The sequence below is a fragment of the Falco peregrinus genome, chromosome Z (assembly GCF_023634155.1).
Source record: "Falco peregrinus isolate bFalPer1 chromosome Z, bFalPer1.pri, whole genome shotgun sequence".
In the NCBI taxonomy this organism is placed as follows: domain Eukaryota; kingdom Metazoa; phylum Chordata; class Aves; order Falconiformes; family Falconidae; genus Falco; species Falco peregrinus.
The window spans coordinates 70,121,032-70,135,386 of NC_073739.1; the positions used below are offsets into that span (position 1 = coordinate 70,121,032).

At 38.3% G+C, this 14,355-nt stretch overlaps 1 protein-coding gene across 2 annotated transcripts in view; it reads left to right on the plus strand.

The window, feature by feature from the left end:
- TTC33 (tetratricopeptide repeat domain 33) overlaps positions 1–10,778 on the plus strand; it is a 48,361-nt gene extending 37,583 nt beyond the window's left edge. For both annotated transcript variants that reach the window (XM_055790249.1, XM_055790250.1), the window contains exon 5: positions 8,001–10,778. In XM_055790249.1, the coding sequence (XP_055646224.1) occupies positions 8,001–8,351 (351 nt within the window). In that variant the 3' untranslated portion in view covers positions 8,352–10,778. The remainder of the gene's footprint in view (positions 1–8,000) is intronic.
- Positions 10,779–14,355: the final 3,577 nt, after the last annotated feature.

Genomic DNA, 14,355 nt, shown 5'->3' on the forward strand with positions numbered 1-14,355 from the left:
TCTGGATCTACAATCTGTGAATGTTATCCTTCCTGAGTGTCAGAAATTTTCGCTGTAAATTATGTGTCAGGTTCTAAAATGCATTAGTCTCAGGGAAGTCAAGGTTTTATTTCCTGTAAGGATCCTAGGCAACTGATGCTGCTTATTCTATAAAAATATGCTGCAGTTACGTGAATTATAGATACTGATATTCTGATACTAGTTATACCACCAGGTCTGCTCACTGGATCCTGTAAGCTTTATCTACATTGGCAAGTCATATCACACCAATAGGAGTGGATATCTTGAGTCAGTAGTGCTGGCGATCCGGTGTTGACATTACATTCATGTTGTTCTACTGCAGAGTAGCACTCCAGGTGTTCTTTTGTAGTGCGTTGTTGAGCTTAATCAGAAAGCCATCTAGTTTATGTAGTCTGAGACTATTCCATGATGCAAGCAAACTGAAACATTTTAAGTGGGAGCAACCAGAGATTTGCATCAAGGTACATTATTCATCTGAAAGAAAACACTGCTGTAGGTGCTCCTGTAATGTTAGACTGACCTTACTGTCTGTGAAGAGAGGGAGGAGGAGTTGTCACCGGGTAGTTTGCTCTCTTAATGTTTTTTTCCTCTGTCTCTGTTTGATCAGGGAGCCCAGGGGTGGGTAGCTCCTGTTGGTGTCTCTAGTTCTTTACTGCTGGCTGTTTCTGCGTTTTTGCCTTCCTGTCTTTAAGGCATGTTGAACTGCCTTCTGATGACTATATTCTCACCTACAGAGAAGAACTCGGAGGGTTATTCTAAAATGCAGACAGTGATCACTATTTTATTTTGGAACAAGTGATTTTTTAAGGAACCTTAAAAGGTTATGACAGGAGTAGTATTAAAAGGTTAAGTGATTTAATAATTATTGAACCTGTGGAGGCTTCTTGACCAGGTGATCAAAGTCATAATTATCCTTTTCCATTAGTCTTTCATGACCATGATTTTCTAATTTTTCACTGCCTTACATTTTTTACAAAGAAAATAAAGCATAATTATCAGGGCTTCTTAGTAATGTTTGAGATTTGGGAATTACTACCCCTCTCAAGGCAGCTTCTTCTGTTTCTTTGTTTCATTTCTCCCCGTCAGTGTCTGTCTTCACTACCCACATCCTACCAAATGGTCTGTTGTAAATATTTTTATTACTTCACAATGAATGATGCACTTTTTCTTGGGAAAAAAACAATTTACTGAATTTCAATTTCAAGTTTCCCAGGCCTAAAACACAGCTTCTAAACAAATCTAATTTTTATTATGATCTGTGTAATATATTTTTCAAATGAAAAAATACTTGTTTTGATTTAGATTTGTTAGACTTGCGACAAAGTGAGATAAATTAGCCCCTTTGTATTTACCATTTCCAAAAGCTGTTTGCTTTTATTTTCTGAATTTACTGTGTGGGGTAATTGAACAGTAATACTTGAATATGAGCAAGCAGAACTTTATTTCTGTAAAGGCAGAAATTCCTTAGATTCTACAGATCCAGTTTGCAAGAGCATACTCTAGTAAACTTTGCAACATGAATGTAGAAACTGCAGAAATGTAGTCAGGCTTGCAATATTTTTCTCATTTAATTGTAAACGTTTATCAAATTATATTTACTGTACTGGTGTTGACAGCTTAAGCAGTAACCATTTCACACTGATACCTTCATTAGAATAGTTATTCCCATGAGTGAGTGAGCCCCACGCCATTAAACAAGCAAACAAAAAAAGAAAAGCAGCATTAAGAAAAAAGACCAACTGAAAGTGACTGAGTCTCCTGTCCTGGAGAAGTTCATAAGCCATCTGGACATGGTCATGGGCAGCCAGCTGCAGGTGGCCCTGCTTGACCAGGAGGTTGGCCCAGATGACCTCAGACCGTCCTGGCCACCCTCAGCCATTCTGTGATTTTGTGACTGAAGCTTACACCCTGTTGTGGGAGGGGACCACTAGGTCAAATGTAGAGTGCTGAAGATTACAAAGGTTAGTGGGCAGGTGTGTAAACATGGACCAGTTGTGTGTGCCTTTTATTTGGTGTTTTGAAGGATGTGGTTTGCTATATTGTTACTAAGTAGTTTAGCAGTCTTTTAAGTGTGACACTACATTTTGTAAAAAGAATTAAGCCTTGACAATATGAATGCTCAGATCAGCCCTTTTATTTATCTTGAAAAAAAAAAAAGGTTTAGATCTTTCACATAATGATGGGAGTTACGAACTAGCAAAGAGAAGCATTACTGCATTTTGTTGTAATCCAGCTAATTAACATAACTATGAATTTGATGGAATGTTTCAAAATGTTACTATTGTAAGCATGTAGAAACATAAAGATTTTGATATTCAAAAGGAAACTGATGGTTGGCTTTCCTTTGAAAAGCAATCAAGCCTGTGCTTCAGATTGTGTTCCTATCAACTTGAGGGGATAAATTAGTCAGATTTTATTTTTATAGATTTCTATGAGATTGAAATATTTAATTACACTGTTGTGGTGATCTTCCTTCTAAGCACAACAAAATGTATGGATTTTTTTGTAGTGACGGCATATTTATCATTATATGAATATAGTTGATACTTACTATGTACATAAATGAAAAGAGAAAGAGGCAATGCAATCTGAAAAATGGCAACCTGTTTTATAATTTGGACCTAGAATGTCTTGTTATTCCATTTACAGTTTGTGTGTCACACTTTAAAAGGTACTGCTGCTGCTCTCCTTATCAGGATTGCATTGGAACAGGCTGCCCAGGGAAGTGTTGAAGTCACCATCCATGGAGGGTATTTAAAAGGCATGTAGATGTGGCATTTGAGGACATGGTTTTGTGGTGGACTGTGGTTGAACTCGACCTTAATTGTCTTTTCCAACCTAAATGATTCTATGATTCTGTAACATTTCTTTAGAAAATAATGCATGTGACAGGGCATATTGCTGTCCTGCCAAGTCCATCTTGAGCTGCACTCTGGTCACATATGCATTCTAGCATATAGTATTAGGGAAGTATTAAGTTGGAGAGAAAATAAAATTCTTTGTCAGTTAAAATGGAGTTCTGTTCAATTCTTTTCAACCGCTTTAAACACTCATACCCAGTTGTAGGTAATACCAGGTAATAGACAGTAATACTAGCTTCCTCAGAGGTCCTGTGTTAGTCCTGCAGCCTCCAGCAGCTATAGTGTAATAACTTATTTTTTTTAACCATTGTTGGAAGTCATAAATATATTTTGATAACCCACCTAATGATTTTTTTTTAATTGCATGAAAAGAAATTTTACTCGGAGGTGATTTGTATTTTGAGTCAAGAAAGCAGAAGGGCAAGCAACTCTGCAGAAGTTTGAATGCCCTTTCTGATACATTTCTGGCAGGGATACTCAGTTCTTGCCAGTGTTCTCTGCTGACTTAGCTGGCATCTCTTGTTCACTTCTCTTGTCAGATGCTGAGGACTTTTGAGGCTCTAGCCATGATGAAGTAGTACATCTCCACTTAGACCCTGTAATTAAAAGTATTAGCAAAACAGATGTAGAATATATGACACACTTCTATTGGGGAGAAAGTTGTTTTACCATTAGTTTAGAATTCTTTGTAATAATGGTATCAGTATAAGTTGGTAATGGAGAGATAAATGTTTTCTGTCCTCCTGATATACAAGTTAAGAGAACTTTGGGCTTTATTTTCTTGGGCTAAATTTGTCAATTCCTATAACGGGATGGATTTATTTTAATCTCTCTATCATCCTGGGTGTACTAGAGCATGGTATAGAGATCTCTATGACAGAGGCTGCCTGAAGCAGTGACTTCTGTAGAGCGTGCTGCAGTGTCTTGCAGGGATGCTCACTGAGGTGTAAAGGCAGACAGGCAGTAGATGTTGTGAGGAAAGGGTGCTGGGAAGAAGTGAGTTGGTACAAGAGGAGATCTGGGAAATGGGAATACATCGCCAAAGCAAAAGAATAAACAAGAGGAGGATAGAAATGTCTTCAAAAAAACAGGAAGAAGGAAGCTGTGGAAGTCAGGAAGAGACACCTTGAAGAGAAACTTGGAAATGGACAACATGGCTGATGGGAAATTTTCTGAAACTTTAGTCTTTACAGAGATGTGTGTCTGGGGCTAAAGAAGCTGAGGAGATCTCTATCAGTTGCCACAAGCCATTCATTATGCTCCTGTTCTCCTCTCATACATCCAGGCTCAGGCACTGTTCTCTGGCCTCTCATGCCAGCTATCAGACACTGCACCCCAAGGAGGACGTGTGCTAAGTCAGCCCTGGGAGTGATGCATCTTCATCTATGCTGCATAAATTCTCTGCAGTGGAGAACCTCCAGCATAGGAGAATTAAGCTAGCATAATCTCACAAACGTCTACAAAATAGGAACAAAGACTTTTATGGGTTTATAACTTGACCAAATTCCCATAGATGAAAGACAATAATAGTCTCTCATACCTGGAATATTGCTTACTATATTTCAAGTCTTTTCTCCGAAATATGAGAGCACAAGAACCTTTGAATAAAATGGTTTTATAAACGTAAGAACTGCAAAATATTAAGTGGTCATGTCATTTTTGAAGACAGAAGAATTATTTCTGCTGAAATGAAATTACCAGAGAGAAAATTTTTATTGAAAAATTAATCTGAATGGAAGAGTTGCGTAGAAAAGCTCTGACAGTTTAAAGTTAAAATAGATAACATATTTACCTTTCATATTATGTCATATAAACTATTAAACTAGAGTGAAAGTATGTTAAAGAATTGGATTTTTTTTTGTTTAAATAAGAGAAGTACAATGGAGAGTCCTTAAATATGCTAAAATTTTGCAAATGTCTCTTTTCTAAAGGTTTCTGTGAAAATTATTTATGTTCACAGTGAATGGTATAAGAGATAAGACTTAAATTCCAGTAAAATATTAACATAGAATCATGGAATAGTTTGGGTCAGCAGTGACCTGTAAAGGCCAGCTAGTCCAGCCCCCTGCAATCAGCAGGACCATCTTCAACCAGATCAGGTTGCTCAAAGCCCCCTACACCTGGCCTTGAATGGTTCCAGGGATGGGGCAACTACTGCCTCCCTGGGCTACCTGTTCCACTGTTTCAGTACCCTCATCATAGAATTTTTTTCCTTTTATCTACTCTGAATCTGTCTTCTTTTAGTTTAAAACCATTACCTCTTGTCCTGTCACTACAAGCCCTGCTAAAATTTCAATCCCCATCTTTCTTATAAGCCCCCTTGAACTGTTGAAAGGCTGCAGTAAGGTCTCTCAGGAGCCTTTTCTTCTCCAGGCTGAGCAACCTCAACTCTCTCAGCCTGTCCTCATAGGAGAGGTGTTCCATCCCTTTGACCATTTTTCTGGCCCTCCTCTAGATCCGCTCCAACAGGTCCATGTCTTTCTTATACGGGGGACTCCAGATCGGGATGCAGTACTGCAGGTGAGGTCTCACCAGAGTAAAGGAGCAGAATCACCTCCCTCGCCCTGCTGGCCACACTGCTTTTGGTGCAGCCCAGGATTTGGTTGGCTTTCTGGGCTGCGTGTACACATTGCTGGTTCATGTCCAGTTTTTCATCCCACCAGCACCCCCAAGTATTATGTTGGATGCTGTAAAAAGAAATAAAAAAATCCATATTTAAGTGTCATTAAACACAGAAAAGGATTACGTATAGATGTATACACATCTTCTACTGATGGACGTCCTTCGAAATAGGTCAGATTGTGTCTGTCAGATGTAACATAAAGGCCTAATACAGACCTTGGGGCCAGATGTGAACTGCATAACCTCTTAAAATGCTCCCTTACATTTTTTTTAGGTTATAAAAATGTGCTAGAAAAAGTATAGTCTTGATCAGAACAGCCCTTTACATTTAAAGACTCTGCAAACCAGCAGAGGAGTTTCTGCTTATGGTACAAATTGTTTGCTACAGAACATCCTCTTGTGAAATGAAATCTAAAGTATTTTGAAAATACAAATACATAGTCTCTTATATGCTGCTTTTCAAAATGAGACTAGAAATTCCAAGTTTATCTTGTGCCTCCGTGTTTTCCTGTAATGCCAGACAGGCAGTTGGAAAAGGAGATTTACATCTCCATCAGGGGGGAAATTAGAAGTAGCACTGTTATTCTTTCTTCTGTCTTAATGGAAATTAACGGCTGTGGAAGCACCCGCAGTGGCAACATAAAATTTTGTGTGGATGATGGTTCTGTATTTTTCAGTGTTACATTGCTGCTTTAAAAGGAATCCCATTGAACTTCTGCAGCACTTAGAAATTACTTTATTATTACCTATTTTTAACAATGTTATACACAGTCTTTTTTTCTATATTTCTATGTTTTCATGCTGTATTATATCAGTCATTGAGGCAGCTTCTAAGCTTATCAAATGTTACCTTATATTTGACTACTGTGTTTGGGGTTGTTTATTGTGCATGAGCATCATTATATAGACAGGTTTTAATTAGGGGGCCTCTTTCATGGAAGGCTTAAAAGCAGATGGTGTTTGTTTATATTTTGTTTTCAACAGAAATAAAAAAAAAAAAAGAGCATTTAGTGTTTACTTGTAGCTCATGTGTCCCTGGAAATTAAAAGCTAGCAAAGCTGAATAAAATGACACTGTTTTGCAAGAATTGCACTGTACTCCTTCTGTTTAAAGTTCAGCATGCTCCTACACTTCTGAGCTGGCTGTGGACCAATAGTAAAGATTTTTCCTGGAACTGAAAGGCTGCCTATTACAACAACAGTAAGGCTGATAGCATAATCAGCATTTCTTAAATCTGATTTATATCTCTTTTCTGCAGAGTTCACATCATTCAGAGCTTATATATTAATCTGTACCAGCAGAAGGATGACTTGGCAGTTTCTGTCTATGTAGATGAAAAGTTATGGATTTTCAAATTAATTTGGATGCTTTAGGTATTTCTAAATTACAACAGAATGTGGAATTCAATGGTTGTCCATATGTCTTTAAAGTCTTTATATGCAAGTTGCTATAAATTTTCCCAAATATAATCCAAATCCATATCATCACTGTTTTCCCATCCTACAGGAAAGCTTCTTCTATCATACAAGAGTTTGGTCACTCATGTAGCCATTTCCATAACTTACCATACAGTCATAAATGTGAAAGACACACCTGCCTGTTTGTACATACACATAAGTCTGTGTAGGTAAGGTCAGTCTTGGCCTTTTCACTGTTGATATAACTATAAATACAATATTGTGTTGTGATTCTTGGTGTATCATTTTTTCAATATTGTAGCAATCTCTTATTGCCAAATATCACATCTACTGGATTAGATGGTCAAATTTTTTTATGTATTTAACAACTTCTGTGTTGAGTATTTGTATTTGTGAGACTTTTCCCAATTGGGCTGAAATACAGGAGAAACAGTATTGACTGTACTTGCTTGTATTAATATTACATTGTTCATAAAATTATTGGAGCTCTTTCATAGAGCAATTCTCCAAGTTGGGAATCTATTTGCTAGTTTTGCTTGTTTCGGTGCGTTTGCAACCACAAACTTGTTACAGAAACTGCTTTTCATGGGGCTAGGATTACTCTAGTATTAGGTCTGTATGTGAAATGGCTACATGCTATTTTAAAAGCTACTTTAAAATATTAGTGCTACTTCAAATCCCAGTCATCCCTTTTCTGTATTTCTGTATCTGCTTTTGCCTTCATGTACCTCTGATGGTAGGAGAAAAGTGGGATAGAAAACCATCAAAACAAAAACTATTTTTCTTTTACCTTTTTATTTACAATATTATTTTTTACATGTGAACTTTTATTCGTGCTCGTGTTGCTAGATGCCCGATTTGTTCATGCATTCTTGGTACTTTCAGGAACTTACATGCACAGTTCGCTGGGGGTGACGATCCTGTTGATCTTACAGCTGAGGGAGGATTGTTCTACTAAAGACAGACGGGAGTAAAAACATTTTTGTTGTTGCTTGAATGATGTATGTAATATTTTTTGGTTAATTTCTATGATGAAATGTGTACACTTTAAAGTGTTTCTTCCCCATTCTGTTTATAGGCAATCCGAAGTTTCCAGGTGTCCTTACACATCTTTCCAATGAACCCTGAAGTATGGAAAGAGGACCTTTCCTGGGCAAGAAAACTACATGAACAGCAGAAGGCAACAAAGACTGAGGCAATGCAAACACTGGCAAAAGAGAAAGATCTTGCACAAGAACCAATCCCAGACTATGACTTTGAAAGTGATGAAATTGTGGCAGTCTGTGCTGCTATTGCAGAGAAGGAGAAAGCTCTTTCAGCAGCTAAAACGGTAGTGATTGTGTCTGCTTCAGGTACAGTAGAGACTGTTACTGAGAAGGAGAATTGTCCTACAACTCCTGATGAAACTCTTTTCATCAGAGCCCGATAGAGCAGCCTTATGGGCTGTCATAAGAACGAGTGTTATTTATTGTATTGGGCTTGCTTTATTTTTGTTTTTTGAGCAGTGGGAGAGCCTGTAAAAGCTAAAGAACTGGAAGTTGATTTTATTTTGTAGATTTAAAAAGCAGTCACCTGAGTCGTTCCATCCATATCTCTGGAAAAGAAAGCGAAGAGTTGATTCTAAAAATCTTATGAACAAATGTAATACTAAAATGCTCAACTACATTTTAACAACTGTTTTCATCTTTATGTCTTTCATAATTTTGCAAATTAATGTCTACATTTTTGCAGTAATTCATAAGCTTCTATTTAAACTGTAAAAGAAAAAGGGATTTAAAAAAAAAAATCTGTTTCAATCCTTACTCGTTAATTTTATTTTTCTTCCAGTTGAAGTGTGAACTGTTCTTTGTTATCAGAAGTCTTTATTTTCATTAAGATTACTTTTTCTATGAGGAAGTTCCCTATGAAGCGGAGGTGGATTATTATTTCACTTGTGTGTGTGTGTGATAGATTGGGCTTCTGATTTGGAGTCAAATGAAATCAGTAGAAACCTTTGTGTTGCTTTCATAGGTGGATGGGTTAAACACTTTCCGATTAGATGAAAGGAAATGCAAACAAGCATCTGAATGCTTAGTTATTACTAAATGTTTCAACAGATGAAAGAACATTCAGCTGAGACTGAAACTGGCCTTTATCTTGAGTGTTGTGTGACAGACATCACCAAAAGTAAAATGGTGGGAGCTGGAAATAGGTACGTCTGAAGTGTATTACATTTAGTCTTTTCTTTCCTAGTGAGGCTAATTTCATAAAGAGAGTCAGTTTGTTTGTCCTGATTCTCATGTCCTGCTATTTAAAGTATGTTCTTAATGAACCACGTTTTCAGTACAGCATTACCTGAGTCTCCCTTTTTATCCTTTTTTTTTTTTTTTTTTTTTTTTTGGATGCTGTGGTGTGTATTCACATTGTGTTAAGAGGCATAACATAGGAGATTTGTTTGGTGTTAGTCTTTCTTTAGGGAAGGGGGCCACAGAAGTGAAGTCAGGTTGTTTCTTCGATGCGCTCTGTTCTGGACTGCTCTCTTTTCATTGTCTTGGAGACATGGTAGAGATGGTCACCTCCTAGCTGGACTTGAAAAAATGGTCAACTGAGGAGTTCCTGGAGAATTCAGGCTTGGGAACACATCATTTCTACTTCATTTTTATGACATTTTGCATGATAAAAACATTTGAGTAATAGTTCTGTAGGTGAGTGAAACCTTTTGAAATCAATCGTCTTTCCATTTTCCATATCTGATTTCTATTTTCAAAATAACACATTTTAAAAGAAAATAGTGTTGCTCGAGAGCATAGTGATTTTTGCAATAGAAGGTGCTTTGTAGAAAAATTACCTCAAATCACTTTCAGTTGAATATCTTTATTTAAGAGAACGCTTACAGACTTTGCAGTAATTAATTATCCCTTTCAAAAACTTAATTGCCATGTTGTACTTACTAAATTTTCATTAATTTTTACAAGATTCTTCGGAATATATTTTTGTATTGGTGTGAAATTTTGGATCTGTACTTGCACATGCACACTTATACTTTTTAACATCTCAGTATTCAAAGTAATCATAATTACAGCAACTAAAATATATTAAGAAATCTAAAAAATTACCAGGTCATATTTTCATTTGTTCTTTTGGTTCAAAAATAAATCTTAAATGCTTACTGAATAGGCATTAGATTAAGATATGGTTTGATAGATGGTTTAAATTGTCCCAGTTGAAGAATTTTTTAGTCTCACTTTCCCTAAGAACTGAAATAATACAATCTACTCAGCCATAGGAAGAACTAGTGTGAGAAGGATTTGGACAGATTTCTTCAAAGAGGAGATGATTCCTAGAAAAGGAAATGTGTGAGAAGCTGTAAAGTTATGTTTTCATTTTGGAAGAGATCAGCTATAACCCAACACAAGTTTTTTTTCTTTGCACTTTATACTTGCATCAGTGTTATGTATTTACTCATACAGGAAGGACTGCCTCCCTTCTTTCAGAGCTCCATGTTATCACAGAATCTGTTTCCAATGAAATGATTCACAAATTCCTATTGACTTCAGCACTGCTGGGCCAAAGTAATGGAGGGGTTTGTATCTACACCATTGAGCAGAATGTCCATGCTGGGTTCAAGGGATGGTTGTTTCCATCCTCTGTACTAAATGTGTTTCCCTTCTGATTAGACTAGGTTATAAATTCTAGTTATTGTCAGGACCATAGTGTTTTATAGAACACTGTAGAGCGAGTACGTCTTCGTGACACTGTTAAACTGGGAAAAAGTGCAAAAATTGATGATTTAAATATTGGTTTTTGTGCAGCATGCCGTGTTTTGCATGTATAGGAACTTTTGGATCTGTTTGAATAAAATACTGACTGCTGCTCACTGATGCCTGTTTATTCTTTTGTTTATAATAGGAATAAAGGTTACCGTTGACCATTTTAGAATTTAATCAGTTGGCTTCTCCTGTCTCTGCTGACAGGAGCAGAGGCACTTTTTACTGTTTACTTCTGTTTACTATAACACATTGTTAATGAGTTATAGTAAAAAAAAAAGACATATCAGGAAAAATGTTTAATAAAAGGTAGTGCTCAGTGCTTTTAAACCTCTCAGGGGTATCCAGATGAGAGGGGCCCAAAGGAGAAAGCTTTTGTTATCAAAAACAGGATGTCTGTGAAGAACACTCCCACTTTGCCATCAGGAATTCATTTTTATTGTTCTTCATCATCACTAGTGGCAGTGGCTGCAGTAGCTTCCGTGTGTTTGCCTCCCATATGAATCCTATATTAAAATGGTGGAGTGTTGCAACGTTGTTAAAGTGGAAATCTCAACAACAGTTGGTTAGGTGGATTAATTTTGCTTAATTTAAAATCTACGGTTAAATATTCAAATACTTTTTTTCCACCTTTGAATCTCTTTATATCCAGTGGAAAAAGATACACAGCCTCAGAGGGCCATTCATGTGCCTTGTGTTAGGTAAATGTCTTAAGATGAGCTGTATCAGCCTCCCAAGGTGCCTAATTTCCGTTGAGTACAAGGAAACTGAAGGTGACTGACTGGCAGTTAACTTCAAATGCTGAAAGAGGGCAGATAAATTCCACTCTTACAAACAGAGATAAAGTATCTTTTAAAAATTCAAACATAAATTGTACTGAGAGAGAATAAATCCTTTCTGATGACACTAGAAGGTAGAAATAGCACCTCAAGAAATAGGATTTTAAAAGTAGTTGTGGAGGGGAAAACAGCCAATGTAACAGTTTACTGTAGTTCCAGATAGTTGTCTGAATATCTGTTGGTGTTGGGGATCAAGAGTAGAGCGTAACGTTGGGAACTTGGCTGGTCATACGAGGTAAATGCCCCCCAGATCCTAAAACCAAGGTGAAGGAGGCAAAGGCTAATGTTGAGGGCAGGTGCTCTTTTAATTTATTTTAAGCTCATATAATGGCTGTAAAACTACAATATGTGTAGTTAGGGCTGGGGCACAGGAAAGCAGAAGCATGTGGGCTTGTTTTTTTGTCAGGTTGTGGACACCGTGTGTTTATTGTAGGTTGGTATCATGGTAACTTCTTAAGTAGACAGGAGTCCTTGGCCAGTGGTATTTCCAGAGAGGTCTAGTTTAGAAGCAGGAGCAGCTTATGATAGTTCGGTCACGCCAGATGTGCTGCCCTGGTTTTGAGGGCTGATTTTCTAAGAGCTGCAACTGTAAGAGCTTGTAGGGTTTGTACAGGGTAAATGATCAAGGGGAAAGATCAGACGTGGGGAACGAGTTGACCGTTTGGGTTCAGGAAGCAGGTGTTTTAGACTTCAGTTGGTTTCCGCATCCAGTAAAGCTGGCAAGTCTAGGACAAGGCCTAGGTGTGGAAAGATGTGGTGGTATTTACTAGCTGTAGTAGTACGTCTCCCTTAGGAAGAATAGATTTGCAGTTGTGTCTAGGAGTAGAAGTAAAAAATTTAGTAGGAATGTTCTTGGTTAGGATGATGGCTGGTGCTGTCTGAAGATAGTGCATCACATTCGTTTTAGTGCTTTGGCATTGCGTCTGTAGCACACCAGTGTGGGTTAGGCAGTGCTAGTGTTGCAGACAGCAGAGATGTATAAGCTTGATTTAAAACAGGATCCTACAGCCCACCCTTACAGTCCAAGTCCTCTCTCAGTACACCCTGCACCCTAAACCTGGGCCTGATCGTAATGCTAATTTATATTATTGATCAGAGATTCAAATTAATCTACAAATTTTCATAGAAGCCACTGTCTTGTACAGATGCTGGCTGTTGTCCTGCCTGTGGTGGGTAGATCCTTCAAGCTGGGCCACAGAACAGGGCCTTAAATTGAGTTAGGGCTGGGGTTTGGGGCATGGTATAGGTGGGAGGTCTAGCAGTATCTCTGGATGGAAAGCGTTCTGTGAAGCGGTGGGCTGGGACCTGTGGGCAGGACAGACTGCTGGAAATGAGGCAGCAGGACTGCCAGTCACAGGACTAGCAGAATGGAGTTTGAGAGATACAGTTTTGGTATGAGAAATTGTTGAATGGCAAATCTGTGCATTTTCTGTGAACACAGACGATGGGAGGGTGCATGCAGGTGTGGAAGACAGGCTGTTTCAGGGGTGTATGGGTCTCTCAGGGCTGGAAATGGAAGGGAGCTTTTATGTGTGAGAAGGGAAGCCCTTTTGAATGTATAGGAACTATTCATAATACATAGCAGGAAGATAAACTTTTATCTTCCATGTGACAGATTAATCTCTACAAACTTGTAGCTTAATTTTATGAGATTTATTGTTCTCAGGGAAGCTGAGGAAGACAATGTGTTTATGGTCAGTGTGGATGAGGGTGCCAAAGCTGAGCGGGACTGTTGGACAGGTAAGGAGACATAACTGTCACCCTAAAAAAAGCCACACTTTGCCCAGTCCTTTTAGCCAGGCTACTTCTGAACACCCTATCTGTGTTTGCAACTAGGCAGTAGAGGTGCTCCCATTCTGCCTTTGTGCACTGCCACTGGGTTGTGGCTGGCAATTCCAGTATTGCTCAGCAGACTTGTAATCTGTGGGCTGGTTGGGAATCCTTGGGTTCATTACCGAGGGAGTTAGTGTTGATGATGTGTGCTGTCAGTCCAGTCCACTGTACACACCAGCAATGCAGCGGGCAGGAGGAACACCCCAGGCTTATCGTAGCAAAGCTACTTAAGAAGGTCTGTTCTTGCTTAAAGATCTTCCAGACCATACATATTTCTCGTCAGTAATGATGAATAATAATAAAATAGTATTAGTGAAATAATAAATCAAATGAGAAACCAATAAATAATAATAAGCCCTTGCTTATTTAAATACTTACTGTACACTGTTGATATTCTGCCATTGCGCACAGTACCGATAACAGGTGTGCTGCTTTGGGCCAGCTGCAGAGGTGTGGTACAGTGTTGGTACAGGTGGTGTGTCCGCAGGTGGCAGTCCCACCTTCCTGCTCTGCTGGGTATATTTCCTGCCTTGGGAAGTATGATGGGTGTATTCTATTTGTTGGTCACTGGTAAGCAACAGATCATGGTTAAGTGGTTTAATTGCAAAGAATTCAGGCAGACCTTCGTCTCTAGCTGCAGTAGGAACTTGACTAATACTCTTCTCCAGCTTAACTGGTGAAAAAGTGGCTTCTGCTGCAACTATTTGTGTAGAGATTTAGCTTCACTTTCTACATGTATCAAGGCAAATAATCTCAGCTCCTCCTGTTAAAGGAAAATGTATTTGATTTTTGTTTGTGTTATAGGATTGTATCATAGAATCATAGAATCTTTTAGGTTGGAAAAGACCTTTGAGATTGTAAAGTCCAACCGTTAACCCAGGACTGCCAAGTCCACCACTAAACCATGTCCCTAAGCACCACATCTACACGTTTTTTAAACACCTCCAGGGATGGTGATTCCACCACCATTTCCCTGGGCAGCCTGTTCCAACTCTTTAGCACCCTCTCAGTGACA